Source organism: Solanum dulcamara, chromosome 4 (genome assembly GCF_947179165.1).
Source record: "Solanum dulcamara chromosome 4, daSolDulc1.2, whole genome shotgun sequence".
NCBI lineage: Eukaryota > Viridiplantae > Streptophyta > Magnoliopsida > Solanales > Solanaceae > Solanum > Solanum dulcamara.
Window position 1 is genome coordinate 18,724,167 of NC_077240.1, and position 25,593 is coordinate 18,749,759.

General features: G+C 35.4%; 4 protein-coding genes across 7 annotated transcripts; 3 read left to right on the plus strand and 1 right to left on the minus strand.

Moving 5' to 3' along the window:
* The first annotated feature begins 2,934 nt into the window (after nucleotides 1–2,934).
* LOC129886766 (bax inhibitor 1-like) lies at nucleotides 2,935–5,352 on the plus strand. Of its 2 annotated transcripts, XM_055961605.1 has the most exons (5): nucleotides 2,935–3,280; nucleotides 3,905–4,048; nucleotides 4,138–4,229; nucleotides 4,541–4,730; nucleotides 4,860–5,352. In XM_055961605.1, exons 1-5 carry the CDS (start codon nucleotides 3,152–3,154, stop codon nucleotides 5,049–5,051), a joined length of 747 nt encoding a protein of 248 aa, XP_055817580.1. In that variant the 5' UTR covers nucleotides 2,935–3,151; the 3' UTR covers nucleotides 5,052–5,352. The 2 variants fall into 2 exon arrangements, with proteins under 2 accessions (XP_055817580.1, XP_055817581.1); XM_055961606.1 differs by lacking the exon at nucleotides 3,905–4,048 and having other exon boundaries at nucleotides 2,940–3,280.
* Nucleotides 5,353–6,289: 937 nt separating this feature from the next.
* On the plus strand, nucleotides 6,290–9,232 carry LOC129886765 (bax inhibitor 1-like). The gene is made up of 5 exons (XM_055961604.1): nucleotides 6,290–6,477; nucleotides 7,101–7,244; nucleotides 7,335–7,426; nucleotides 8,479–8,668; nucleotides 8,872–9,232. The coding sequence occupies exons 1-5, from the start codon at nucleotides 6,349–6,351 to the stop codon at nucleotides 9,085–9,087; spliced, it is 771 nt and encodes a 256-aa protein (XP_055817579.1). The 5' UTR covers nucleotides 6,290–6,348; the 3' UTR covers nucleotides 9,088–9,232.
* A 790-nt stretch (nucleotides 9,233–10,022) lies between these two features.
* LOC129886768 (bax inhibitor 1-like) lies at nucleotides 10,023–17,675 on the plus strand. The gene is made up of 5 exons (XM_055961608.1): nucleotides 10,023–10,275; nucleotides 10,903–11,046; nucleotides 11,135–11,226; nucleotides 16,985–17,174; nucleotides 17,304–17,675. Exons 1-5 carry the CDS (start codon nucleotides 10,159–10,161, stop codon nucleotides 17,493–17,495), a joined length of 735 nt encoding a protein of 244 aa, XP_055817583.1. The 5' UTR covers nucleotides 10,023–10,158; the 3' UTR covers nucleotides 17,496–17,675.
* A 263-nt stretch (nucleotides 17,676–17,938) lies between these two features.
* On the minus strand, nucleotides 17,939–22,405 carry LOC129886764 (F-box protein CPR1-like). 3 transcript variants are annotated; one of them, XM_055961603.1, is made up of 3 exons: nucleotides 21,952–22,405; nucleotides 18,928–20,244; nucleotides 17,939–18,329 (listed from the first exon to the last, which is right to left on the minus strand). In XM_055961603.1, the coding sequence occupies exons 2-3, from the start codon at nucleotides 20,114–20,116 to the stop codon at nucleotides 18,298–18,300; spliced, it is 1,221 nt and encodes a 406-aa protein (XP_055817578.1). In that variant the 5' UTR covers nucleotides 20,117–20,244; nucleotides 21,952–22,405; the 3' UTR covers nucleotides 17,939–18,297. The 3 variants fall into 3 exon arrangements, with proteins under 3 accessions (XP_055817578.1, XP_055817577.1, XP_055817576.1); XM_055961602.1 differs by having other exon boundaries at nucleotides 21,061–22,405; XM_055961601.1 differs by having other exon boundaries at nucleotides 18,928–22,405.
* Between the last annotated feature and the right edge of the window lie 3,188 nt (nucleotides 22,406–25,593).

A 25,593-nucleotide genomic window follows, 5' to 3' on the forward strand; every position in this document is an offset into this window, starting at 1 on the left:
AAGATCAATAACTGAACACATTCAAGAAACATGTGGTCTTTCTTTGACAAAAGACGCTCCAACAATATTGTATGAAGACAATGTTGCATGTATAGCTCAACTGAAGGGAGGATACATCAAAGGAGACAGAACAAAACATATTTCACCAAAATTCTTTTTCACTCATGATCTTCAAAAGAAGGGTGAAATAGATGTCCAACAAATTCGTTCAAGTGACAATTTGGCGGATATGTTCACCAAAGCATTGCCAACTTCAACCTTTGAGAAAATGAGATACAAAATTGGAATGCGTCATCTTCGAGATATTAAGTGATATTTTCATCAGGGGGAGCAAAATACGCGCTGTACTCTTTTCCCTTAGTCAAGGTTTTGTCCCACTGGGTTTTCCTGATAAGGTTTTTAATGAGGCAGCACTCAAGGCGTATTATCAGATGTGTGTACTCTTTTTCCTTCATTAGGCTTTTTCCCACTTGGTTTTTCCTAATAAGGTTTTAACGAGGCACAACATCTATAAGATGTTCAAGATAACTATGTATAATTATTCTTTAACTAGAATATATGTATTTTTTTTGACATCCAAGGGGGAGTATTAGATGGTGGATGTTTCTTTCTCAAGTGGGAGTGGGCAACTTATTAGATGATGGATGTCTCTTTCTCAAGTGGGAGTGGCCAAGTTGCCCACTTGAGATTGTTATTGTTGCACTGCTTTCTCATCTTCTATAAATGCCGTCCTTGGCATTGAGAAGATAGACATAGAAACGAAAACAAGAAAATCAATTCTACTCTCTAAATTCTCTTACTCTCCTTTTCTTTATTAATTGTCGAGTTAATTTATAACATATATATATATATATATAAGAGATTATTAGACCCGCCTAAGATTAATGGTTGCAAATCTAAGTGGCAGTATTAGGATTCTCATTATTTTTTCTCAATTTTGTTGACTTTTTCATGTAATTAAGCCATTTAATTTATTGAAAGAACTTTTCGGCTTTTTGTCAAGTGACGTGACTTTTAGGTCCAACATTATTGGTTGCAAATCTTAAATAAAACCTTGTGTCAGTTTTTCTTTATATACAAATAATGGCATTGCTTTGTTTCATTTCTGAGAATCTAAATCGAACGTTTTCTGGCCTTTCAATGTAGAACCCTTCGCGGCCGACGATCATCCTCTTTCCCATCTTCTGCTACTCATTTTTCTTTTCAGTTTAAAGTGTCCAATTTATTGGAATCTTTTCTTATATATGATGCTTTAATTTGTTCTGCAATTAAGAGTCTGATACAAACGTGCATGGCTATGTGATTATGATAATCAATTTGGATATTGAGTTATTCGCATTGGTTGCTACTCAGAGTAGCAGTGAGATTCTTGGTAGAACATACGTTGTACTTCTTTTCTGTGCAGTCTTAGTGGACATTTCTTGATTAATTCTTTCTGCATTTGAAATCTGTTATCTTCTCGGTGAAACTTACTCTCTCCATGCAAATTATTGGATTAAACTGGGTGTTCTTATATAGACTGTTCAGTTCCCCGAGAAGCAGATAGTGATATGAGAAACAATTTTCTTAATACTGCAACTTCTCTAACTAGACAGACATCCAATTCTGATGATGTTGTAGGTGGTTCTGTATACGATCCTGCCTATTATTCCTCCTTGTTCAAAGAGGGCAAAGGCAAAACGTATTTTTACATGGACGACGGTGTTCCAAGTAGTCCCCAAAATGTTTGAACTTGGTTGTTTGCAAAATAGGAACGTTCATTCTCCATTTTTTATCTGGAGATTTAGTTTTTTTCACTTAATTCAACAGGTTTGTGTATGGAAGTGAGTTCTGTAAACTAACCAGATAGTAATATTCTTTTCCAAGATAACACAAATGATAAACCTTGTGTTTAGTTGTCCTGCAAAGATAATCGTGTAAGTTCACATGTTTGACAATGCAATTTTAATCTTTCAATTAAAAAATATAAATAATTGTAGCAACTAAAATTTATTTCCCAAAATCATAACTAATGCCTACGGCTGTAACAATCCTTCTTCCCCCTCCCTAATTTTTTAGTATCCAAATTTCATCATATATAAAACTCAACATTTTTGCTTGCATTCGGATTCACAAGACCTCCAATCCAGTGTTTTCAAGATCGCGTCTTTGGTGAAGCAATGGAAATTGCGCTTGGACGATTGCAGGGAAAGTATATCCCATAGGCATATTATATGTTACTGTAACTGCTTGGACATTTGTCAACGAGCACCTTGCATATCCACCCATAAATCCACACTAAGAAGTTTTTAAATTGGTGTTGAATCTTCAAGAAGAAGAAGAAGAGATGCACCAGTGCAAAAAAAAAAATATTTTGTATAAATATAAAGGAGAGTAAAAATTATGTTGAATTTTGTACTCCTTTTTTCTCATAGATTCATTAGCAGAGTTTTAAGAAATAAATTCTTCAAAATATTCAGCCTATATATATATTAGGCAGTAAATTGTGAAAGGTTCACTAATTCTAAAAGTGGGTTAACAAGGTGCCGAGCTTGTAGTCATGTTCCTTTTTTTTTATTTGTTATTTCTTCATTTTATAGGATTTTTTTTTATGTATACGTATGTCGATTATATCTATAAAACAATAATTTAGGTTATTATATTAACTTTATTCTCATCGCGGTCATTTTGACTAGTTAAATAATAATTGGAGAAAAATAGTAAAAATGTCATACGGTCTAAAAGAAAATCTCTTAATAAAAGCCAAAAAATTAATCAACATTTTAAAGAATATTCAAGCTTTTGATCAACATTTCTAAGACCATGTTTCATGTTTTGGAAATTAAATTACCTTAAATAGACAGCAAACATTTTTGTTTTTGGAGTGAAGCAGTGAGATTAATTTATTCCCAAACCTCTCCCCTTTCCCGCCAACAACCTGAGCCTGGAGATTGTTCTCCTTTTCTTCTTTGACGGAAGTACCCCTGCAATATCCCCAAAACTCAGCCAAATAACCAAAAGGTAGAACCATAAATATTCCCAAACAGAGTAACGGCGAGGGGTAGTCTTTCGTAACGAACTCTTCTGCGTATAACAAACTATAAACACAGCTCACGTTCCTCATTCTTCTTCATCAAATTTCCGATTCCGTTTTCTCTCTGAAGCAAAAAACATGAAGTTCTCAGAGATGAAACTCCAGGCCACAAATGCTGTGAGAGCTTACTTCATAAGGAATTGGACAAGAGAAGACCTGATGAATTCTGGAGAAATTCCCGAGAACGCTCACACAAGCTTGAAGAAGGTACATTCATTCTTACTGTTTCACTTTTTCTTTATATTTGATCACAAATGTAAGAATTATTTTTCTACTTGATTAAAATGTCGATTATGAAAAATATTGTAATCGAGAGATTGAGGAATCAAGATTTTTCTATTTCGTAATCTCGTTACTGATAGCTGTATCAGGAGATCTACTTGGAATCGGGTTTTTTATTTTAGTTTTACTTAATTCTTCAGGATTCGTGATGAGTTTCGATTTTTCTGAATATTTTACAAGTATTACCGTAATTTATTTTCTTCTTTTGTACTTGCTTATGGTGTTAGTGATGATATGACAAAGCGATTGGAGTAACATGCAACTTTTCTTTATCATTTCGAGTCAAGTTTGGTATTAAAACCTTGCTCCCTATTCAGTCTTGAAAGTTGTTATTGAATAGTTTAAATGAAATTGAATGGTGCCAAGTGCATTCAAGCTTTCCAAAATGAATTCATTTCATATAATTTTGAACGGAGGGATTAATTTGTTTCAAGCATATTCAGGTTTCAGTATCTTATGTTTGATCTTTTCTTTCTTTGCAAAACCTAGTTAGCTGGAAAGATGCATTCCCCTTTTTTCCTGTGATTGATTAGTTTGCTGAAAATATAGGTTTATCTTACTCTCTTCTTTGCCATGTGGAGCTATACTTTTGGATCCTTCTTGCACTTGATCTGGGAAGTGGGAGGGCGGTGCACAGTCATTTCTTCTGTAGCAAGTTTACTCTGTCTTTACTTTACATCACCATTGAGAGTGGTACGTGATCTGTGTCTTGTAGATTTTCTTCCAAGTTGTTGATTTATATTGAAATCGCTTCTTATATTGTAAATCTTCTGTCTATGCAGAGGACGAGGGTCTCACTCTTGATGTGTGCAGCCTGTAACTTGGGTGCTTCTTTTGACCTTTTTACCAAATATCTCTTCGAAATGAATCAATAGTAAGACTCAAAAGATGCTAAACATTGTTCAGATATCTGCTGTTGAAGTTTTATATGGTTGCTTTTACTGCTTTCTTGTCATATCAGATTATCAATATGATGACCAGATTGTGAAGGAGTTCTGCACTTGCACCACTAATTTCCTGAAGTGTTTGCTTGCTCTTTCAATTTCTACATTATATTGCATCTTAATGAATTCAATAGCAGTTACTTTTCTCCTTGTGTATGTGTAGTTGATTATCTATTGTTGTTCTGTGTTTCTTATTTGAAAAATATCTAACTTCAGAAAGCATTCCTTGCTTGCTCTCCAGCCTTGTTGTCAGCCTTTTGGTAGGTCCAACAGCTGCCATTGGAGCTGTCTGGCTTGAAGCCTTGTTCTCTAGGGAAAGGAGTGACGTCTACTTGGGCTGCCTGACATATTCTTGGGCTCTAATGTTCTCCACATTTGTTGCTAGTACTTCAGATTTAATTGACAGCTACGCAGCTCATTGGATGTTAAAGGTAAGCTGTTGTATGCATACAATGTGCTCACACACATCCTATAACACAGTTCCTGTGGTAATAAATCATTACCTGTGTCTAATGAATGAATAATATGACTGACTTGTTGATGACTACTGCTTGTTATAGGTATGCATTGTGTTTGCATTGTTCATGGGGTACCTTGTGGTATATAGCCAAGAGATCGTGTATGATGCTCACTTTGGAGAAATTAACTTTGTCAATCGCACACTCACCATCTTCTTCCATTTACCGGGTATAGTGGTCCATGCTGCAAGACTATGCTTGGGTGCAGAAATTGAGCAACACAGACAGAATTAATGCTGATACACTTGGAACTATAGAATAAATAGAGTAGAATGCAGATGGAGAACTGTAAATGATGAAAAGTATTGTGGCTACATTTTACTGATTGAAAGCCAAGTGCTTTGAATATTCCTTGGCAAATAATTTCCTTAAGATGGCAGGTTCCACCCTCCTCCTAGTGCTCCCAATTTTAGCTTGAAATCCCATTTTCTAGATATTTTTTGCTAGCTGAAAAGTTGTCCCACTTCTCAAAATTTTTTCAATTGGGCACCCCAATGTATAAACACTTTTGGTTAACTAAATACCTTTTTAGACATTTCAATCTTTAAACTGAAAAAAGTATTTATTGGCACCCAATGTATAAGCACTTTTGGTTAACCAAACACCTTTTAAGACATTTAAATCTTTTAACAGAAAAAAGTATTTATTGGTACCTTTTTAGCAAACACACAAACGATTTGTTATCTATTTCATTTTCTAGGAAAATATTTTCTCTATTTCCAAACACAATCAAAATATATGTCGACTTTCTTTACAATGAACTGGAAATCTTTATGGGTATATGCACGAGTCGAAAAGCATAATGATAGAATTAGAACTCACATTATATTATTATTGCTAATAAATAAAGAGAAAAAACCCCTTTTCAACATAATTCACCAAAAACTAGCCCTTCAAGCAAAGATCTTCTCACGCTCTCAATTTCACCGGCGCCCAATGGAGTAACACATGAAACCAATAGATTAGAGGAAATCTTCATCGCAACTGATAAGTTTAGATTAAGGGTGTGTTTGGTATGAAAGAAAATATTTTTCATGAAAAATGTTTTCTTGAAAAACAAGTTAGTTTGTAGTTTATTTACTCATGTTTGGTTGGTGAATGAAAAACATTCTTCGAAAAATATATTCCTTCACACCAAACATACCCTTGGTTTTAAAATTGTGAGACTTTGATTAGCGTGTTATTTTTTCGTTGTTTGTGATTTTTGAGGAGTAATCAAAGACTTTTTTTTTTTTATGAGAAATACAATTGTTCCACATGAGAAATTTAAAAAAAAAATGAGGAAAAGGAAAACCTTCCCGCCAACGACCTGAGTCTGGAGATTCTTCTTCAAATTTCTTGACGAAATTACCCTCATCTTATTCCCAAACTGTAAGGTAAAACCGTAAATATCTCAAATAGAGTAATGGCAAGGGCAGTCGTTGGTAATGAGCTCTTCTCTGCAAACCTATAAAAACAGCTCACTCTCCTCATTCTTCTTCATCACTTTCCCATTTCCATTTTCTTTCTGAAAAAAAAAAAGAGAAGAAGGATGAAGTTCTCAGAGATGAAACTCCAGGCGATGAATGCTGTGAAATCGTACTTCAATAGGAATTGGAGAAGAGAAGACCTGATGAATTCTGGAAGAGTTAACCGGCACGCTCACAGAAGATTGAAGGGGGTACATTCATCCTAAACCTAAGAATTAATGTTCTGGTCTAAATGTTGATTAAGAAAAATGTTGTAATTTAAGAAATTGTAATCGAGAGATTGAGATTTTAGTCATGTTAATAATAGCTGATCAGAAGATGATTCTAAATCCTCATTTCTTATATCTTCCCTATTGATAAATTCCGGTTCTCGGAATATTGAAGATAGTCATAGTCGGTTCGTTTTTTAACAGTAAGTGATAAGGCAACATTCTACTTGCTTTTCTTAAATCTTCAGGATTGATGAATTCCGATTCTCAGAAGATTTGAAAGTATTGCCGTATTTTGCTGTTCTTTTGCACTTGCTAATGCCGCTAGTGATAATCTGATAAAACAACCTTTTGTATCGAGTTTGTTATTGAAGCCTGGCTCCCAATTCAGTCTTAGAAGTTGTTTTGAATGAAAGTAGCATAGCAGTTGAATAGGACGGAGGGATTAATTTGTTTCATGCAATTTCAGATTTCAGCTTCTTGTGTTTGATCTCTTGAAAAACCTAATTAGCTGGAAAACATGCATTTTCAGATTTCCGATTCTGATTCCAACATTATAAAGGGCCCTTTTTCCTGTGATTGATTAGTTTTTACGGATAATATAGGTGTATCTTACTTTCTTCAATGTCATGTTGAGCTCTACTGTTGGATCCTACTTGCACTTGTTCTGGGAAGTGGGAGGGCTGTTCACAGTCCTTTGTTCTGTAGCAAGTTCACTCTGGCTTTACTTCACACCATCATGGAGAGTGGTATGTGATCAATGACTGGTAGATTTTCTTCCAAGTTGTGGAATTATTTTTGAAGTCACTTCTTATTTCGTAAATCTTCTGTCTATGCAGAATCAAAGGGTCTCACTATTGATGATTGCTGCCTTTTGCTTCGGTGCTTCTGTTGGCCTTTTAACTAAATATCTCTTCGAAATGCATCAAAAGTAAGATTCAAAAGATGCTAAACATTGATCTGCTGTTGAAGTTTTATATGGTTTCTTTTACTGCTTTCTTGTCATATCATATTACCAGGAACCTGATTTTTGTAGTCTTCAATTGTGTACAGAGAAAGGCTTGTTGCTGATTAGTTATATACTTTTGATAATAATCATCAGATCTGCTTGAAATCCTAACTGGAAAAATCGGTGTCCTTGTAGAAACTATTGTTTTTCATCTTCAACTAGAATGACTACTTTCTCAGTGAAAATTCTTTAGTTAGGACTTGTGAGAACAAGGGCATAGGAGTGGAGGAATTTGACATTTTGTATTATTCTTGCACGCAGTTAGATAAAAGTGGCTACTAGGATCACGTATGTTTTGGACAACATGGAATGTCTGAAAATTAATTTGTGCATTAATGGCATGATCGATTACCTAGGCTCTCAAAGTTCAGAATTCTCACGATGCTTAGCTTATGAATGAAAAACATTGAGCAATATAATGAGCATGGGGTGCTAGAATGTTGGTCGGTTGTTAGGTTACAAACTATTGTTTTGGACTTCTAAATTGATGGCTTGTAATTAAGATTCCTATACCCTGAAATTACCTGTATGATGTATCCTTCATGGATTTAGGGGACAGTTAGAAAAATGTATATCACAATTATTTGCTTCTTTGGAAACCTGAACAGTTTTAAAGTCTCTGCATTCTTGGCTACTAGTATATGTTCTAGCACATAGAGTTTCCAATTTTGAACTATGTTTAGCTTATGAATGGGAGAAGTTGAGCAATATGATGACCAGAATGTGAAAGAGTTCTGCATTTGCATCAAATTACGAAGAGTGCTCTTAGACAATTTACCCCTGATTTCTGAAGTCTGTTCTTATATGACAAAGACATTTTGCTTGCTCTGTTAATTTCTACATTATATTGCATCTTAATGAATTCAGTAGCAGTTACTCTGCTCCTTCTGTATGTGTAGTTGATTAGCCCTTGTTGTTCGTTCCTTAATTTGAACAATGTCTAATTAAGAAAGCATTCCATGCTTCCTCTCCAGCTTTGTTGCCAGCTTTTACGCAGGTTCAACAATCGGCATTGGAATTTTCTCGTTTGGAGCACTGATAACAAGGGAAAGGAGCGACATCTATCTCGGTTGCCTGCTTTATTGTTGTCTTCTAATGTTCTCAAATTTGTTTATGAATGTCTTTTTTATCCTTGACAGCTACACAGTCCAAGCGATGTTAAAGGTAAGCAGTTGTATGCATACAATGCGACCTCACTCATCCTATAACACAGCTCCCATGTTGATAAATCATTACTTTTGTCTCGAACTGAATATGTATGCATACAATATGATCAGTCATTTTAAACTCACTGACACTAGTTCTGAACTCGCCTCTGTCTAATGAATGAATAATATGACTGACTTGACGAATACTGCTTGTGGTAGGTAACCGCTGTACTGATATTGTTCATGGGGTACTTTGTGGTATATAGCCAAGAGATACTGTACGATGCTCGCTGTGGATATATCGACTTTGTCAATCGTGCACTCACTGTCTTCTTCAATTTACCGGGTATAGTGCTCCATGCTGCAAGACTATACCTTACCTTTGGTGCAAAAATTGAGAAAAGCGGACATAAGATTTCCTCGGGAGTAGAATAAATAGAGTATAGAATGCAGATGGGGAACTGTAAAATGTAAATGATGAAATGTATTCCTTTTCGGCTACATTTTACTCATTGAATTTGGAATAGTGCTTTGAATATTTCTTGGCAAATACTGATTGCTGATTACCTTACCACACATATATGCTTTGTGATTAAGAAAATCTTGAATAATAATACTAATTATTGATTACCTTACACATACTGTAATTGTTCTTTTTTTTCCCCAAGATGGTGCAATAAAAGACTATTTGGACTTTAAGATAAAATCAGTCCATCACTTAACTTAATATTGGGCATATTGAACTGTTACAGTTTCAAATTTTAGGGGTCTCATTAGATTCATATATAAGAGCTATTTGGTTTTATTTCACAAATGCTCACTCAACAATTTTACTTCATTACACCAAAATTATTAAACTATTTTTGGTATCGTAGGACATATCCTCTCTGTTTTCTCCTTGCACTTTCAATTAAATTTAGACAAACCAACACGAGTATACGACTATGTTTTTTCATTATTTTGATTAACAAATTGTGTTTAATTGATTTTTCTAAAATGATCTTTTAAAACGACAAATTCCAGAAAAAAAAAGTATCGAGATTTATTTTACACTTAACATTATCTCAGCAGAAATATAATATTTTAAATATCTTTTAAGTATTAAAGACTATGTTTAAATAAACATAAAAATAAAAAAAGATATGCTAGATTTTTTAATCAATATCAATATAATTAAATCAAAAAAATAATACCAAACATCTTATATAATTACTTATCTCCTACATGACTATTTGAATATGTCACTAACACATTTCTAAAACCTCTTCCCTTTCCCGCCAACGATCTGAACACGAGGATTCTCTCTTTTGTTTGACGAAAATACCCCTACAATATTCCCAAAACTCTGCCCCACAACTGAAAGGTAGAAGCGTAAATATCCCTCAAAAGAGTAACGGCGAAGGTAGTCGTTCGTAACGAACTCCTTGTCAGTATTAACAGAGCACAGCTCTCGTTCTTCACTTTTCTTTATCAGTTTTCCAATTCCGTTTTCTCTCTGCAAAAAATATGAAATTCTCAGTGATGAAAAATGCTGTGAAAGCTTACTTCAATAGGAACTGGAGAAGACAAGACATGATGGATTCTGGAAAAATGCCCGAACAGGCTTACACTAGCTTGAAGAAGGTACATTCATTCAATCTTACACTTCTAGTTTTTTTTTCTTTCCTTCTATTTAATCACAAACCTAAGAATTAGTGTTCTGATTAATAAAAATGTTGTAATTTAAGAAATTGTAATCGAGAGATTGGGGAATGGAGGTTTTTCTATTTATGTAATTGCGATGTATCAGGAGATCTACTTGTAATCGAGAGAATGCCGATAATGATTGTGATAATATGATAAAACGAATCGCGATGATAATATGATAATGGAGGTTTTTCTATTTACGTAATCGCGATGTATCAGGAGGTTTGTTTTATAATTTCTTGTAGTTCAGTCAGAAATAAGGCAACATTTTACTTAATTCTTCAGAATTGATGAATTTTAATTCGCAGAAGATTTTACAAGTATCACCGTAATTTTTACTGTTCTTTTGCACTTGATTATGCCGTTAGTGATAACATGATAAAACGATTGGAGTAGTATGCAGCTTTTCTTTAGCATTTTGAGTTGAATTTGGTATTGAAGCCTTGCTCCCTGTTCAGCATTGAAGAGGTTTCTGAATCAGATTTCAGTATCTTGTGTTTGATCTTTTCTTTTTTTGCAAAACCGTAGTTAGCTGGATTCCCTTTTTTTTTCTTGTGATTATAGGTATATCTTACTTTCTTCTGTGCCATGTTGAGCTTTACTTTTGGATCCTTCTTGCACTTCATCGGGGAAGCGGGAGGGCCATTCACAGTCCTTTTTTCTGTAACAAGTTTGTTCTGGCTTTACATTACTGATCCATGGAGAGTGGTACGTGATCTGTCTTGTAGATTTTCTTCCAAGTTGTTGAATTATTCTTCAAGCCGCTTCTTAAAACGTAGATCTTCAATCTCTGCAGAGGAAGAGGGTCCGACTCTTGATGTTTGCAGTCTTTAACTTGGGTGCTTCTTTTGGCCTTTTTACCCAATATCTCATCGACATTGATCAAGAGTAAGACTCAGAAGATGTTATACATTGTTCAGATATCTTCTGTTAAAGTTTTATATGGTTACTTTGGCTGCTTTCTTGTCATATCATATCACCAGGAACCTGATTTTGTAGTCTGCAATTGTATACAGAGAAAAGTTTGTTGCTGAATGGTGTATACTTGTAATCCCATTATCCTTAATAAATCATTAGATCTACTCGAAATCCTAACTGGAAAACATGGTACCCTTGTAGAAACTATTGTTTTCCATCTTCAATTAGACTGACTACTTTCTCTATGAATTTTTTTTCATAAGGACTTGTGAGAACATTGACATTGGAGCGGATGAATTTGACGTCTTGTGTCATTCTTGCACACAGTTAGTTAAAAGTGACTACTAGGATCATGTAGGTTTTGGACAACCTGGAATATCAGAAAAATTTGTGTATTAGTGGCATGATCAATCATCTAGGCTTTCACAGTTCAGAATTTGCATTATGCTTAGCATACATATGAATGAGAGCAATATGACTAGCATTGGGTGTTAGAATGTTGAACTGTTATAAACTGATGACTTATATTTAAGATCACTATACCCTGAAATTACTTGTATCCTTCATGGATTTAGGGGACTTGAATGGAATTATAGTTGGAAAATTGTATCTCACAATTATGTTCTGAAGTTTTAAAGTTTGTGCATTCTTGGCTAACAGTATGATGACCAGATTGTGAAAGAGTTTTGTATTTGCACCAAGTATTGCTAATGAATTAGTGAAATTAAGAAACATGACCCAATTAAGAAGAGTGCACTTAAATTCATACCTTATTTTGTATTTTACATTAGACAAAGTCATTGCAAGAAAGTCAAAAAGGGGGTGCACATGCACTGTCCAAGAAGAAAACACATATTTTACGCGTTTCAAAGGTTGTTGCCTCCTTTAGCAACTTTTGACAAGAAAACATGTATTTTACACGAAAATGCGCATTTTATGCGTTTCCAGTTTCCTATAAATAGAGGGCCTCTTGCCCTCATTTAGATCATCCCACAAAAATACAATCCAAAAGAGTAAGAACACAAAGAGAGTTATACATCAAGATAATTATTATAGTCTTGAGTATTCTCTTTAGTGAGTTATTCTTTTTACAAGAGAGAAGTGTTTATTCTTGTTTTCTCCTTGTATTTGAAAGCATTATACTCCCATTTTATCATAGTAAAATCCTTCTACCCAGTGGTTTTCCCCTCTATCTGTTTGAGAGGTTTCTGCGTAAAATTTTTGTGTCCAATTTATTTTCATTATTTATTATCATATCAAACTTTAGTTATGGTGCTTCCTTCCCCTAAAAGTGGTATCAGAGCCCTCGGTTATTCTGTCTGTTTTATGCAAAGGTACAATCTGTGAATAATATTTTTTTGTAAATAGTAAAATTTGATGAAAAATAATATTCACATGAATAGTAAATTTTGGTGACGGTACAGTTTGTCACGATTGTTTGCAAAAATATTTAGAAATAATCTAGAAAGGTGTGAAGCAAATAACAATGTCGAGTACAACAAAGTTTGACGTTGAGAAATTCAATGGGATTAATTTCTCATTGTGGAAATTAAAAATAAGAGAGATATTGAGAAAAGATAATTGTTTAGTTGCAATTGAAGGCATGCCAATAGATTTTACTGATGACAGCAAGTGGAACGACATAGACAACAACATAGTTTCTGATCTACACTTGACACTAGCTGATCAAGTGTTGTCTAATATGGCTGGAAAACGTACGACGAAGAAAATATGGGATACTCTTACGGGATTGTACGAGGCCAAGTCTTTGCATAATAAATTCTTCTTAAAAAAAAGATTGTATACTCTTCGAATGACAAAGTTCATGTCGGTTACTGAACACATCAATACTTTGAATACTTTATTTTTGCAACTTACAACAATGAGCTGTAAAATAGAGGGACTGAACGTGCAGAGCTTCTACTTCAAAGTCTTCCTAACTCATATGAACAACTCATCATCAGCCTGACGAATAATACAGACAGTCTAGTTTTTGATGAAGTTGCAGCCGCTGTCTTAGAAAAAGAAAATCGATTAAAAAATAAGGAAGATAGACAAGCAGCAAACCGAAGCTTTGAAGATGGTGAGAGAAGACCAACGGAACGTGGGCCTAGTGGGAGTCATAATCATGGTAGATCTAAATAAACAAGTAAGAAGAATATAAAGTGTCACAACTGTGGCAAGAAAGGGCACATCACGAAAGATTGTTGGTTCACGAAGAAGAGTGAACACCCTGAGTCATCAAATGCTCAAGGGAATGTTGCAAGTACCTTGGATGATGGTGATATTTTATATAGTGAAACAATATCAAATAATAAAGGCAAAAAATGTTTCACTGATGTCTGGATCTTGGACATAAGAGCAACATGGCACATGACTTCCTAGAAAGAATGGTTCCATCAATATAAACCTATCTCATGAGAATCTGTATTCATGGGAGACGATCATGCTTTGGATGTTATTGGTATGGATTCCATCAAAATAAAGATGTATGATGGCACAATACGCACCATCTAGGAGGTATGACATGTAAAAGATTTGAAGAAGAATCTATTATCTTTGGGATAATTAGATGATAATGGATGTTCATATAAAACTCATGATGAAATCATGAAAATATCAAAAGGAACGCTTGTAGTGATGAAAGAGGAAAATCTTGTTGCAAATCTATATGTGCTTAAATGTGAAACACACCAAGAAGGAGAAACATTAACTGCATCAACAAGTTCATTTAAAGATTCAACGATGATGTGGCATCATAAACTTGGTTATATGTCAGAACGAGGTTTGAAGATTCTTGCTGAGCAAAAGCTTCTTCCAAGGCTCAAAAAGGTTTCACTACCTTTACCAGTAAGCAACATAGACTAAAGTTTAACAGTTCCTCTCCTAAAAGCAAGGAAATATTAGATTTGGTCTACTCTGATGTCTGGAAGCACCGGTGAAGTCCCTAGAAAGAGCGAAATATTTTGTGTCATTTATCGACAATTAATCCAGGAGAAGTTGGGTGTATCCAATCAAGAGAAAAATAGATGTTTTTTTGATTTTCAAAGAGTTCAAAGTGCGGGTGAAACTTGAATCTGACAAAAAGATCAAGTGTTTAAGGACAAATAATGGAGGAGAATACACTGATGATGAATTTGATAACTTCTATAAACAAGAAGGTATTAAAAAGCAGTTCACAGTGGCATATACTCCACAACAAAATGGAGTAGCAGAGCGGATGAACAGAACCTTACTGGAATGAACAAGAGTTATGTTGGCAACTACAGGATTGGAAAAACTAGTCTAGGCAGAAGCAGTCAAAACCGCTTGTTATGTGATCAATCGGTCACCATCAGCAATAATTGATCTGAAAATACCAATGGAGATGTGGACAGGAAAACCAACTGATTATTCTTGCTTACATATATTCGAAAGTCCTACTTATGTTATGTACAACACCCAAGAAAAATCAAAATTGGATCTGAAATTTAGAGAATGTATTTTCTTAGGGTATGCTGATGGATTCAAGAGGTATCGCTTGTGGGATCCCACTGCCTGCAAGGTGATAATCAGCAGGAAAGTTGTATTTGTTGAAAACAAGATACAAGAAAAGGAGGTAGCACTTCAAAAGAAAAATTAGAAACTACTACGGTTGAAATTAAAGAAATAAAAGAAGTTCTAGTTTCTTCTAAAGCAGCACCAGAGCACGAAGAACAAGATCAAGCTGAGATCGAAACTCCACAAGTTCGACGGTCAACCAGGGAGAGAAGAGAACCAGCTTGGCACTCAGATTATTCTATGGAGGGCAATGTTGCATACTGTATATTAACAGAGAATGGAGAGCCTTCAACTTTTCACGAGGCTATGAAAGGCCAAGAATCATCTCTGTGGATGGAAGTAATGTGAGAAGAAATTGAAGCTCTTCATAAAAATAAAAAATGGGATCTTGTTCAATTACTACAAGGAAGGAAGGCCATTAGAGAACAAATGGGTCTACAAGATCAAACGTAATGGTAATGATCAAGTGGAGAAGTATCGTGCAAGATTGGTGGTAAAATGATTCACTTAGAAAGAAGGTATAGACTTCAATGAGATATTTTCTCTGGTGGTTCGACTCACAATAATTTGAGTGGTCCTGACAATGTGTGCTACATTTGACTTGTACTTGGAGCAGTTAGATGTCAAAACTACATTTCTTCATGGAGAGCTTGAAGAAGAAATTTACATGCTCCAACCAGAAGGTTTTGAAGAACAGGGAAAAGAGAAGTTGGTTTGCAGGTTGAACAAATCTTTATACGGTCTTAAACAGGCGCCGAGGTGTTGGTATAAGAGATTTGATTCCTTCATTATAAGCCTTGAATACAACAGACATAGTTCAGATCCTTATGTTTATTACAAGAGATTTGGTGATGACGATTTTATTATTTTTCTGTTGTATGTTGATGACATGTTGGTAGCAGGCCCCAACAAAGATCGTCTCACAAATTTAAAGGCACAGTTGGCTAGGGAGTTTGAAATGAAGGACTTGGGATCAGCAAACAAGATTCTAGGAATGCAAATTCTCCAAGACTGAAATAATAGGAAGATTTGGCTTTCTCAAGAGAACAACTTAAAGAAAATCTTGCGACACTTCAAGATGCAAGACTGTAAATCAATTTCTACCCCACTTTCTATTAATTTCAAGTTATCCTCAAGTATGAGTCCTAGCAAATAATCAGAGAGGATGGAGATGTCTTGAGTACCGTATGCATCAACAGTGGGAAGTTTAGTGTTCGCCATGGTATGTACAAGACCTGACATTGCACAAGCAGTGGTAGTGGTTAGTCAATACATGGCTAATCCTGGTAGAGAGTATTGGAATACTGTTAAGAGGATCCTGAGATATATCAAGGGTACCTCAGATTTTGCAATATGTTATGGAGGATCAGACTTTACTGTTAAATGTTATGTTGATTCTGATTATGCAGGTGATCTTGATAAAAGCAAGTCCACCACAGGTTATGTGTTTACTCTTGCTGGAGAAGCTGTAAGTTGGATTTCAAAACTACAGCCTATAGTGGCTACATCTACGACGGAAACAAAATTTGTAGCAGCTAAGTGGGAGAATGCAAGAAAGTCAAAAAGGGGGTGCACATGCACCATCCAAGAAGAAAACGCGTATTTTACGCGTTTCAAACGTTGTTGCATCCTTTAGCAACTTTTGAAAAGAAAACGTGTATTTTACGCTTTTTCAGTTTTCTATAAATAGAGGGCTTATTGCCCTCATTTAGATCATCCCACAAAAATACAATCCAAAAGAGTAAGAACATAAAGAGAGTTATACATCAAGATAAATATTGTACTTGTCCTTTTTAGTGAGTTATTTCTTTTACAAGAGAGAAGTGTTTATTGTTGTTTTCTCCTTGTATTTGAGAGCAGTGTACTCTCATATTATCATAGTAAAATCCTTCTACCCCATGGTTTTTCCCCTCTATCTGTTTGAGGGGTTTCCAAATAAAATTCTCGTGTCCAATTTATTTTCATTATTTATTATCATATCAAAATTTAGTTGTGGTGCTTCCTCCCCCTAACAATCATTGGCTTGCTCTGTCAGTTCCTACATTATATTGCATATTTATGAATTCAATAGTAGTTACTCTGCTCCTTCAGTGTGTAGGTAATTAGCCCTTGTTGCTCTCTGTTCCTTATTTGAAGAATAATTTGAACAATATATAACTTCAGAAAGCATCCCTTGCTTTCTTTCCAGCCTTGCTCTCAGCCTTTTGGCAGGCTCAACAATTGGCATTGGAACTTTATCGTTTGTAGCCTTGTTCACGAGGGAAAGGAGAGAAATCTACATGGGTTGCCTGCTTTATTCTGGTGCTCTAATGTTCTTCAGCATTTCTGTTTATGCTCTAGATATCCTTGACAGCCACACAGCTCATTGGATGTTAAAGGTAAGCAGTTGTATGCATACAATGTGATCACACTCATCATATAACACAGTTTCCACGTTAATAAATCATTACTTCTGTCTAATGAATGAATAATATGACTGACTTGATGATGAGTACTGCTTGTGGTAGGTATACACTGCGCATGCCTTGTTCTTGGGGTACCTTGTGGTATATAGCCAAGAGATCCTGTATGATGCTCGCTTAGGAGAAATTGACTGTGTCAATTGCACACTCACCGTCTTCTTCCATTTACCGGCTATAGTGGTCCATGCTGCAAGGCTATACCTGGGTGCAGAAGTTGAGCAACACAGACAGAATTAATGCTGATACACTTGGGGAAAAAATAGAGAGTTGATAGCAGACGGGGAACTGTAAATGGTGAACTAAATAGAGAGTTGATAGCAGATGGGGAACTGTAAATGATGAAAAAGTAATACTTTGTGGCTACGTTTTACTCATTGAATTTGAAATTCGTTAGTCTGAAGAGAAGTGCTTTTAATATTTCTTAGCCAATATTACTTTGTGATTAAGAAAATCTTGTGTAGAACTAGAAGTGGCAAACGAGCGGATCGAGTCAAATATGAGCTGATAAAAACAAGTTAAACAAAAATGGATAAAATATTTGACTCGACCTATATTTTAAACGGATAAAAAATGAGTTACTCAATGGATAAATATGGATACACATGGATCTTCACAAAATTTAGTGAACTCAACGTTAGCTTCAAAACAACAATTACAGCCAATTTCTTCATAAGCTCTCCATAAAATAGTCACTTTTCCAAATGTACATAACATACTATTGCACTCAACAACAGCGAAACTCCACAATTAACTTGAAACATTCAGAAATATGGAACAATCCTTGTCCAACACCTTATAAAAGAACTAGAATCACAACTTCTTGTACAGAGAGAACTTGCTCAGCAGCATGTTGAGTCTAAAATTGCCGAACAGGTTCAGCAACAATATTTGAGATAACAAATTGAGGAAGATGCTGCATCTACGAGGCCACCACTTGCCAACAAAATTCCTGCTTAAAAGACTAGTGATGAAAATAAGTATTCATATATTACTCGACCGCTTGCTGAGAACAATTCCCACAAACTCTATGTAGTTTCTGCTATTGTGGATTGTCCTTTGAAGTACAATGACCTGACAGAAAAAGAAAACAAGGAAAACAAGACAGTAAGAATGCAGGTATTTACTACAACAGGGCACCAAGACGATAAAAAAGGATCTGTTTGCGATGATAATCAAGACATAAAACTTAGTGTTTGATGATGCTATATACATTTTAGAATTACTGCATAGTTGGTGCATACATGGAAGGACTATATACATACACTCCAACGAAATTGGTGAAAGGTCATGCAATAGACCAAGTCAACTTATTTCAAAATCCAGATCTCTCTCCAATGAAAAATTAGCTTTGTACATTTTCGAGCAATCAGTAATTCAAACAATTGCTTTTCAAACATGTATACTGTTAAAGATTTATTGCTTTAGGATACAAACATTATAACAATTGACAATAAAGGACTAGGTGCAATGCACGTATCCAAAAAATTAGTATAATAAGAAGGAGAAACGCTTACAAGAACTACAAGCAAATATGATGTATAGATTCATATATATTCAATGTTTAGGCACGTTATCAGGAAAAAGAAAAACATATTCAATGTCTTGTCCTATTTTTGACAGAAAAAGAAGTGCAAAAAGAGCATACAGCTAGACTAAGCAGAATTCTTACCAGATATCATCAGGGGATTAACAATGCTTTCTGCGTATATTTCTGGAGGATTACATCCCTCAACATTAATAGTGTGCTCTAGTCTTTTGGTTGAACCATCAAATATCATGATAAATCCCGGATGTGAGAGTAAAATGTCACCCTTGTTTGACCGTCGAAGATGCATAGAGAATGTTAAAATGGGTGGAGAAAAAATATATAGCCCAGCATTTTGAGGATATTCAATGGTGAACAATTTTGTCCAAACTCTGCAATCCTTCAATATCCAGACATCAGAAGTAGTATCACCTAGACGACAAGTATAAAGTAGAGAAAGGTCACTTCCCACAACTCCCAATTTGAAATTAGAATTGACTTCTCCACAAATGGGAAGCTCCAAGCTACCCCATTTCTCGTCTGCTACATCATAAGAAATGATGTTGCGCACATTGTGATCACGAATACCACTAGATGCAACCCAATAAAGCTTCCCGTGAACAAATTTAGCATAAAGATTTACTAGATAGATGCCCTGAAGCTGGTCATGTAATGTTGTCCATGAATCAGTCCTCAAACTGTAAACATTGACCAGAGTCCTCATGTTGGACATATCATCATCATGATAAGAACTACGACAATAATCAACAAATACAGCTTTATAATCATCACACAAGTCATCGTATCCAAAACCATATTTGGTATAGAAAGAGGTACCCCATTTCGAATTAAGTAATTCCTTCGACTTCCTAATGGTAGGATTCCATATATACGTCTCCCCTGCGTGATTGCACAGACAAATCAGCCCATTCGCAGAACCCACAACGAAAGCGGATGAAGTGGGAGGATACATGTGAACAGTGACTTGTTGTTGTTGTTTGTTAAAGAGGGGATTGATAGAAAAAAACTTGAATGCTCCATTAATGCCTGGAAATAGAACTCTATGATAATTTCTGTTTAATTTGAGATGGGTGTTCACAAAATGAGGGCTAGAGATTAGTTGATGCCATGATTTCGAAACGCAGGTACATTTCAAGAGAGATTTGTTGGGAAGCCTTAAGAGAATATCTGTTATGATTTCATTTGGGAGTATCGAATCATCAGTTGTTGTAGAAATTGGAGTGAAAATTAAAGCATTCCATGAGAAGAATTTCAGTTGAATGATCTGTATAGCCCCATGAATCCAAGCCGGAAAACCAAGAAACGAATACATCGCCGTCCGCCGGAAGTTTTGAGCAGAGCTGAATTGCCGGATTTGGGTCTAAAATAAAATTCTCTTTGACTGATTTATTTATGTTCAGTGGCCGCCGCAATTTCCTAATATTGAGTGGATATTTAGACCTGCCAGAAAAAAGAAAATTAATCATGTATAAATATACTTCCTGTCCCAAATATTTTATTAAAAATAATTATCTCATATTACTTGATCACCTGATTTTAATTAAAAGAAATTTATTTTACCCCTATAATTAACGTGTACCATTTTCAATACTAGTTATTTCTATACTCTATATTTTTTTGAAAAAATATCAAAAATGCCGTTCAACTATGTGATATAAATAAAAATGTGAATATTGTGATTTTCTCAACTCAACTATAAACAACAGAGATAACAAACTAATATGCTTTGATTCATACGTAAGGGAGCAATTACAATATGAAGAACACGATAGTAACAGTAAGATAAAGGAGAAGGAGATGAGGGAACTAAGAGAGAATTGGGGATGAGAAGCAGAGTCTTTGCCTAAGCATAATCACAATCTGCATATCCCTCTATTTTGCTCTCATAAGTCCCTATTTATCAACCCAGATCCCACACATAGACACTTAATCCGGTGTTGGGTTGCTTTGCCAATAGTGGCCTAGGCCCATTCATAACAATACCTACGGCTCCAATAAGAACATTGTCCTCAAGGTTTGAGTAGTACAAAATTGATATCATCGTGACGATTCTGATTGGAGCTATGAGGGACGTTATACCAACTAACAACAACAGGTTGGAAGCAAGAGTAGGCAACTTTCTTATAACTTTACCAATGAGCATTACAGTGCTCCAAATTCTACTTAAAGCAGGGAGGCGCCAACCTTCAGATTTTAGGAGATAAAGTGACTCAAAGAACACAATCTCAACATTGCAGAGATGTGATATAAACTCACTAGCAACTTTGTATGCCCTTTTGGTGCAATATAGTCCTTTGTTACCATGTACTCCTTGTTAGCTATAGGAACCAGAAAGCTGGTTTTATCCCTACGAAGAGATATGTCAAACACCCAATCAATGCAAAGAGCAAAACAATGAGTGTCTTTCTCCAAGGAAATACACTCGCCCTTGCTGTCAACTCTATTCGAGCAGTGGACTTGGAACATATTTTGGGATCCCAATTAGATGCCTCAGGTTGCAATGTAGAAACTTGGAGGGATCCACCAGTGATTGTAATGAATAGATTCACACCGGGATCAAATGGGAATTGAGGTAAAATACATTGAGCATTGGACGTGGAGTCGATATGACATGGGAATATTCTAATGATTTCCTTGAAATCATTCATAACCATGAGTGAATAATATCTTGCAGTACCAAGAAATATGGTAAGCAAACTAGAACCAGGATCAAATGGAAATTTAAACCCGAATCGATCAGGTGGAAATCGATACAACGATAATGGGAGTTTAGCATGATCGAATTCTCTGAAATGATCAAATATCCATCTTCCCATAAGGTGGGCGAGACTACAAGCCGAAAGCAAACAAGGTAATGCAAGGCTATTATTACCAAACCTGATAGGTCACTGTGCTCTCCCTTAACTTCAGAAACTGTTTGAAACATTTCATCAAACATATGGGATGCGGGATTTGCTAAATCATTTTATCACTGGATGTTTGACTTCCATGTCAGTTTTCTTATCGGGCATTTCAGCAAACACCTTGCAGGCATAGCTTATTGGGTCGTCCTTCAAGTCATTTTTGGAGTCCAACATGGGACCCAAAGTCTCGAAAAGGAATAGAGGTTGAAGAACTACCCGTTGAATTTAACAGCTCAGGAAGTACCTTTGAATTTGCCAGATGAGGTTTTAACATCATATGAGGGACCTCTGAATTCTCTGTAGTGTTTAAGTTGTCCTCGTTCAAAGCAGAAATAATTCCCTGTTCAGCGACATCTTCTATGTCACACTTATCGACCACAGAAGCAGTCAAATCTGGACGTGCTTGAGCGTTAGAGAACTTGTGGGAGCAAGCCGATAGAGTATTCTGAATGCTATCGCATACAAGCGAGATTCTCATCCATTTGTAGCAATAAATCAGTAACGGGAGCCAATCCAAGTTCCGTAACAGTTTGTCCGCGGTAATGGCAAGCCAATTTATCTGTGAAGTGGTTCCAGTCATACAACTGCTTATTGCGAGACAACCAATTAAACCAAGCGACGGCTTCTCCGTCAAAATAAAGGTAAGGAAGAGATAGCCACATATCTTTAGAAAAGCTTGAACTCCAATCCACAACAAGAAAAAATTAAAAATTTAGAATCAAATTTTTGTGAGTTTGACATTATAGGATAATCACAGGGATGGCGACAGAAATCAAAATATTCTTACAAGACAAATAACATACATTCCAGCACATTCTCAGGGAAGGAAATCAACGAGCAGATTACTTAGCAAATATTGCAATCGATAAAGGAGGTTGCAACTATCAAGATTTCAGCAGTTTGGAAGTAGCAAGAAGAAAGATCATTAATAGTGATAAATTAAAATGTCCCTATTTGAGAGTAACTCTAGCAAAGGGATAGAGGGACAGAGAGGTTCAAAGTGTTAGGTGTTGTTTTTGGTTATTTGTTTATTTCTTTCCTAGTAGATTGGGTCATGTAGGAAATGAATTTTGCCCAAAGTGGTGTAAGGAGGTATTTATACTCATTACTTTATTAATAAAATACCAAAATTTAACCAAAAATAAATAAATCATATGGTTGGGTCAGAAACACCGCTGAAGCGATATAGCACAATTGCAGCTGGGGTATGGAAATGAAATTTGAGGTACCCGTCAGCCATGGAGTGTAGAGAAATAGCAGAAGAAAATTATAATAGGAGAGACCTTCTACTAGCCCAAGATCATTAACTAAGATCGAAAGATTCAACTAAAGAAGAGGAAGTTAGAAAGGAGAATGTATTTTGATAAGACAGTTTTGTTCTGAAAGAAGACACTTTTATTTTTGTTGTTTTGGATTTTTTACAAATGCATAATGCCACCCCAATTTATAGTTGCGTAGGAATAATTCTAGATACTAAAAATCTAGAAAGGAGAATGTATTTTGATAAGACAACTTTGTTCGGAAAGAAGACACTTTTATTTTTGTTGTTTTGGATTTTTTACAAATGCATAATGCCACCCCAATTTATAATTGCGTAGGGATAATTCTAGATACTAAGAATTTAGAGTATTCTAACCCTTCTACAAATATTTAATACTCTATACAATCTAGATTTTTCCTAAGAACAAATATCTGATTCTCTAAAATATCTACATTTTTCTTAGATACAACAAATACTAAAGAAATTACTCCACAAAATTTTAAAAAATTCCACTAAATATCTAGGATTGTTTTTACCTCCAATAAATCATCTTTATTTTTCACATGGAGGACGAGCAATGAAAGCACCAATGTAACAATCACTAATATGCTTTGATTCATACGTAAAGGAGCAATTACAATATGAAGAACACGACAGTAACAGTAAGATAAAGGAGAAGGAGATGAGGGAACTAAGAGGGAATTGGGGATGAGAAGCAGTCTTTGCCTAAGCATAATCACAATCTGCATATCCCTCTATTTTGCTCTCACAAGTCCCTATTTATCAATCCGAATTCCACACATAGACACTTAATCCGGTGTTGGGCTGCTTTGCCAATACTGGCCTAGGCCCATTCATAACAGGTGCCATTGGAATTGAGAGAGTGAGAAGATCTTTGCTTGAAGTGTTAGTTTTTTTGTGAATTATGATGAAACAATGGTTTTTCTCTCTTTCTTTAGTTATTAGCAATACTAATATATTTAAGTTCTAATTCTATTGGTATTCTTTTCAACTCGTGAATATACCCATAATGAATTCCAGTTCATTTTAAAGAAAGTCGACGTGCATTTTGGATGTGCTTGAATGGAGAAAATATTTTCCTAGAAAATGAAATAGATAACAAACCATTCGTATGTTCACTAAAAAGGTGCATATTTTTTCTGTTAAAACGATTGAAATGTCTTAACAAGTATTTGTTTAACCAAAGTGCTTATATATTGTGGGTGACCAACAGAAGCAAAATAGAGCAAACCGAAAAAAAATAATTGAAAAGTGGTTTTCGAAAATTGATATCAAGAGAAAAGCTTACCGGATTTCTGGCTAAAATTGTGTGCAAAAATTGGGAACACTAGGAGGGTGGAACCTCCCATCTTATGGAACAAATATTTGCCAAGGAACATACAAAGCACTTGGCTTCAGACTAACGAATTTCAAATTCAATCAGTAAAATGTAGCCAACAATGGAATACTTTTCATCATTTACAGTTCCACATCTGCTATCAACGCTCTGTTCTGTAGTACCAAAGTGTATCAGCATTAATTCTGTCTGTGTTGCTCAATTTCCTCAGTCAGGTAAAGTACCCCATGAACAATGCTTGCACAATATTTACCTACCACAAGCAGTATTCATCAGGTCAGTCATATTATTCATTCATTAGACAGAAGTAATGATTTATTAACACGGGAACTGTGTATAGGATGAGTGAGATCACACCGTATGCATACAACTGCTTACCTTTAACACCCAATGAGCTGTGTGGCTGTCAAGGATATGTAAAGCATTAACAACAAAGCTGGAGAGCATAAGAAAAACTCAGGCAACCCGTGTAGATTACTCTCCTTTCCCTTGTTAACGAGGATCCAAACCAGACAATTCCAATGCCAAGTGTTGAACCTTCCAAAAGGCTGAGAATAAGACTGGAGAGCAAGCAAGGAATGCTTTCTGAAGTTAGATATTTTTCAAACTATCAGAATATTCTTCAATAAGGAACACAAAACAACCAGAGATAATCAACTACGCATGCAGAAGGATCAAAGTAACTGCTATTGAATTCATTAAGATGCAATATAATGTAGGAAATGAAAGAGCAACCAATTTTCTTTTATCATATTAGAAAAGACTTCAGGAATCAGTGTAAATTATTTAAGTGCACTCTTCATAATTTGGTGATGTTTCTTAATTTCACTCATTCATGAGCCATCTCAAACTTTAACAGAAGATATCTGAACAATGTCTAGCATCTTTTGGGTCTTACACTGGATCAATTTCGAAGAGATATTTGGTAAAAAGGCCAAAAGAAGCACCCAAGGTACAGGCTGCATACATCAAGAGTGAGACCCTCTGCCACTGCATAGACAGAAGATTTACAACATAAGAAGCGACTTCAATAACAATTCAACAACTTGGAAGAAAATCTACAAGACACAGATCACGTACCACTCTCAATGGTGATGTAAAGTAAAGCCAGAATAAACTTGCTACAGAAGAAAGGACTGTGAACGGCCTTCCAACTTCCCAGATCAAATGCAAGAAGGATCCAAAAGTAAAGCTCAAGATGGCACAGAAGAGAGTAAGATACACCTATATTTTCAGAAAACCAATCAATCACAGGAAAAAGGGGGAAT